General features: G+C 49.7%; 1 protein-coding gene across 1 annotated transcript; it reads right to left on the minus strand.

The window, feature by feature from the left end:
- Positions 1-724: 724 nt before the first annotated feature.
- On the minus strand, positions 725-2,993 carry Ghrh (growth hormone releasing hormone). Its single transcript, XM_070007516.1, has 3 exons — positions 2,911-2,993; positions 2,539-2,643; positions 725-848 (listed from the first exon to the last, which is right to left on the minus strand). The coding sequence occupies exons 1-3, from the start codon at positions 2,991-2,993 to the stop codon at positions 725-727; spliced, it is 312 nt and encodes a 103-aa protein (XP_069863617.1).
- Positions 2,994-4,499: the final 1,506 nt, after the last annotated feature.

Raw genomic sequence — 4,499 nt, forward strand, 5'->3', positions numbered from 1 at the left:
AGAACTCACCCACTCCTTTGCAAGAGGAGGAAGTTAGGTGAGCACCTATTGCTGTGGGAGTTGGTGACAGAATCAGGTTTTATCCTGCCTGTCTCTGCCCGCTTTTCCTCCTTGTTGTCTCCCCATGGCCTGCTGCTGTCTGTGTCTACACAGACAGCTCTAGGTGTCTAATTAGGTTGGGAGGTCAGGGAGGGAGCACATGGAGCACTCTGTTGGAAATGTCTGTGCTCAAGTTTGAAATCAGACTCTGAAATACACGTTTCTCTCCAAATAGGACACTCTGGAGACTTCCCAGCAATTAGAGTTTTGTGTGAAGATGTGCCAGGGCCACAAGTTGGCCTGGGCTCACCAATCCCTGTGGAGCCACAGCCCCACCTCTGCCTCACTTTCCCTCTTCTTGGGAATCATTGTACAGGAAGCATTCAGGAGAAACCTCATCTCCTTGTTTTTGTGGAAAAGCCTCAAAAGCCTGTGGAAAAGAAAAGGTCCTTCCTTGTCCCTGGCAACCCTCATGAAAATAAGTTTCTAAGCACACACACACACACACACACACACACACACACACACACACACACACACACACACACACACACACACACACACACACACACACACACCTGGCAACCCTCATGAAAATAAGTTTCTAAGTACACACACACACACACACACACACACACACACACACACACACACACACACACACACACACACACACACACACACACTACCTGCTCTTTTGCAGTAGGGCTGCCAGGATGCTCTCCAATGCCATCTGTTCTTGGTCTGCCCACATGTGGTCCAGCTGCCGGCCTGGCCTCAGCTTTGCTCCTTGCCCCTGGTTCTTCTCTCTATGTGGTTACAAAAAGAGCTGGGGTTTTTATGGGGTGGGATATGGTGGGCAAGGGTGTGTCCTTGCCCTGTGGATTCTTTCCCACCATGGAATGATCCAGGAACATTCAGGGATTATGGCAGTGAAGAGTATAGTACCCAAGTAGATATTGCTATAAAATTCTCCCCACCAGCAGGCACCACATTAACCATGCAATCCAACATCCTGCCTACCACTAACTCAGCAGTACTGAGTGTACTGATAGGACACATTGCAGCCATTACCTATGTGTGCATTACTTGAGTCTGATTATGAGGGATGGAGGTTAAAAACAAAAAAGAAAAAAGGCCAGTGTCATGAAAGACTGAGGAGTGCTTCCAGATTTAAAAAATAAATAAACAAACAAACAAAATGAATGAGAGGCTGGGTACCAATGGCTCTCGCCTGTGATCGTAGCTACTCAAAAGGTTGAGATCTGAAGATCTTATCTCCAATTAACTAGGAAAGCCAGAAGTGGGGCTGTGGCTCAAGTGAGAGCATAAGGTCCTAAGTTCAATGTCCAGTACCAGCACAGAAACAAAATTTTTGATAACTAACAAGATATGACAACTAAATGGAACCCAAGACCTTGCATCAGAAAAAGAAGTCATTTTATAAAGAACATCTTGGAACAGTTGATAAAATGTGAACTTGCACTGTGAGTGACAACTGTGTGATTATGTAAGGATATGTGCTAGGCATTAGGAGATGAGTGTAAAAGTGCCTAAGGGAAAAGGGTCATGAAAACTGCATGGACACTAATGAAAAACCATAAGCCAGGTGTGGTGGCGCACACGTGTAATCACAGCTATTCAGGAGGCAGAGATCAAGTGGATCACAGTTCAAGGCTAGCTTAAGCAAAAAATTGTTGAGACCTTCCACTCAATCACCTCACTGAATGTGGTGAAACATTCCTATGTAGGAGACGTAGGTAGACCAGCCATGCTCTGAGGCCAGCCTGAGCAAAAATTGAGACCCTATCTAAAACAAAAGGTCCTTTGAGGGGGGCGGGGAATGACTCAAGTGGTAGAGTGCTTACCTAGCAAGCATGAGGCCCTGAGTTCAAACCTTGGTATCACCAAATTAATAATAATATGAACAATAAATGTGCATATGTGTTTGGGTATGTACAGGTCTATATCCATATATTGGTCTAGAGTAAGGAAATATGGTAAAAAACAATTAAGGAATTGTTTAATATTGAATTATTGCTGTAACATTTTTCAACATAAAAACTTAAAAAAAAATGTACAAGTTGTGACATCGGACTGAGTGGACCCTAGCTCTGCCAACTGCAGTTTGGGGCCCTTTAGAAAACACTTAAGGACCTGGACAATGAGTGACTGTCTCTATATTTCTGGGTTGTTTTGAAGATCTGAGAAGAAACTAGGAAGAGTGGCTGGCACTTCCATGGGCTTCCTGTGTACCCAGCACGGTGTCAAGTGTAGGGACAGGGCCCTGTCGGCCATCAGATGTTAACAATGGGTCAGTGCTGTCGTTATTGTCAGAGCTTGGAATAGAACAGGCACACAGTAGGTACAGGGGTGAGTGGGCATGTGCCACTCTGCTGTACAGTCAGAATGACAGATGCTGTGGCAAGACAGAGGCCTCCTGACTCCAGCCTCCCCACGGCCACAAAGAAGGCAGAAACCACAGGGACTTCCGCTCACGCTTGCTGCCTGTTCATGATGTCCTGGAGCAACTTCCGGGCAGACAGCTGGCCCAGCACCTTCCGGTAGCTGTTGCTGAAGATGGCATCTGCATAGCGCCGCATCCTGTGGAAGGGATCAGAGGTTGCGATGCGGACCAGGTGAGAGGACGGTTGGAGGCCACACTTACCCTGTCTCTTCAGTGGTCCTCTGTGTTCCCCATTTGTCCCTTAGAAAGACTCGGAGCCTGGTTGAGTGGCCTTTTGGGGGCTTCATGTCTAGTCCTCCCCTTGGGATGGGGAAGAAGTCCTCAGGGCCAGCTGCTGGCTCATCTGGCATCCCCTCACTGCCATGGTGGGGAGACCAGGAGCGTGACAGCCTGGAGCTGCTTACCTGAGGGGCAGGGAGGGGGGCGGCGAGCAGTGGGAGCTGCTGCTGAGGGCCAGGATCACGATAAAGAACACCCACAGTGGCATCCTGCAGCCCCGGATGGCACCTACAAAAAATAGCAGGAGGAGAGGCGGCACGTCAGATGGCCCTGCCATCGAGTTGCCCTTTGCCTGTTGGGCTCAGCCCGGGGCTTGTCTCTGTTGACAAGGCTTAATCCTCTGGAAGCTGTGGGATAAAACAAAGAGTGCGGATTCAGCTACATCTGGATGCAAGCTCTGCCTCGTCCACTGAGACAGTGCCCCGTCTCGTCCATCTGTAAAATGGGCATGTAAAAGCCACCTCACTGAGTCCAACAGGAAGCCAATGACAGGAGGGAAACGGCCCTTCACTCTAAGGCATGAGAGGTGAGTGATGGTGGGCCTTCCCTTAGTGCGCCCCCCTCAGTCCCCCCCCCAGACCAGGGTGGCACTGACTGCCAGGAACAGGAATAGATCTTTGGCTCTGTCAGACACATTTGAGTCAAACCTGGCTCTGTGCTTACTAGCTGTGTGTCCCAGGGTAACTGGTCACACTTCTCCAGGCCTCAGTTTCCCAATCATAAAATGGAGATGAAACCTATCTCTACAACAAGTGAAGAGCAGGTGCCATGAGCCACCTGTGGAAGGCACACAGAGAAGTCTCTGGAAACCTTTGTTGTGGTCACCTCCTACTGCCCTTAGAGGAATTCTTTAGCTGTGTCATTTTGAGTGCTGTTGGCAGGAAGAAGGAAAGTTAAGTCTTGCTTGACAGTAGTTTTAACCCAGGAAGGGATCTGAGAGCTCTGGCAGCCAGTGTGTCACAACCTTCGCATAGATCACGTAATTATCCTTAATTGGGGGCCTGTTGACATTGTGCTCTGAGTTAGGGGATGGGCAGGCTGTGAAGATGCGCTGTGGCTGGTCTGTGTCTCAGCCACCTAGAAACAGGGTCTTCTCTCCCTCCCTCCCCCCTCTCTCTGTCTCTCTGTCTCTCCCCCCCCAGCCCCCCTCCCTGCAGGATGTTTGTGCCAGGGGGATATAGAAGCCTGACCAGTCCTTGAGAGGGCAGTACCCTCCATGGCTGTGATGGCCACAGTAGCCTCTACTTCTTTCCCTTGCCATGCCCACTGAGGGGTGGGTCCCGTAGGCAGGACCAGCATTGTGGGGAGGGGGTGGGGATCCACTTATTTTTGCAGACTCACAAGTCTTCTTGGTCCTTGCCCCTGTCTGCAGACATCATGCTCTCCACGAACCCAAGGACACCTTGGCTGGCAGGAAGCACCCATGAGGAACTGCCCACAGGGCCTGAGGAGCTCGTACCTCCAGAGCTGGAAGAAGTAGCTATGCAGGTGCCAGAGGTGAGCCCAGCTAAGACTGCTGCCCACCTCCAGGCAGGCCTCCAGTTCCTGTTGGGGGAGCATTCACTGTCAGAAAGACAGGAAGCTCTCCACCTCCAAGCCACTCTTATTTTATTTTTGACTTAAAAAAAAAATACTGGGTGTTGAACTCAGGGCCTTGAAGAAGCTACATACCATTTGAATCACACTTCCAGCCCCATTTTTGCTCTAGGTTATT

The sequence above is a fragment of the Dipodomys merriami genome, unplaced genomic scaffold, assembly GCF_024711535.1.
Source record: "Dipodomys merriami isolate MVZ:Mamm:240054 unplaced genomic scaffold, mDipMer1.0.p SCAF_7, whole genome shotgun sequence".
NCBI classification, from domain to species: Eukaryota; Metazoa; Chordata; class Mammalia; order Rodentia; family Heteromyidae; genus Dipodomys; species Dipodomys merriami.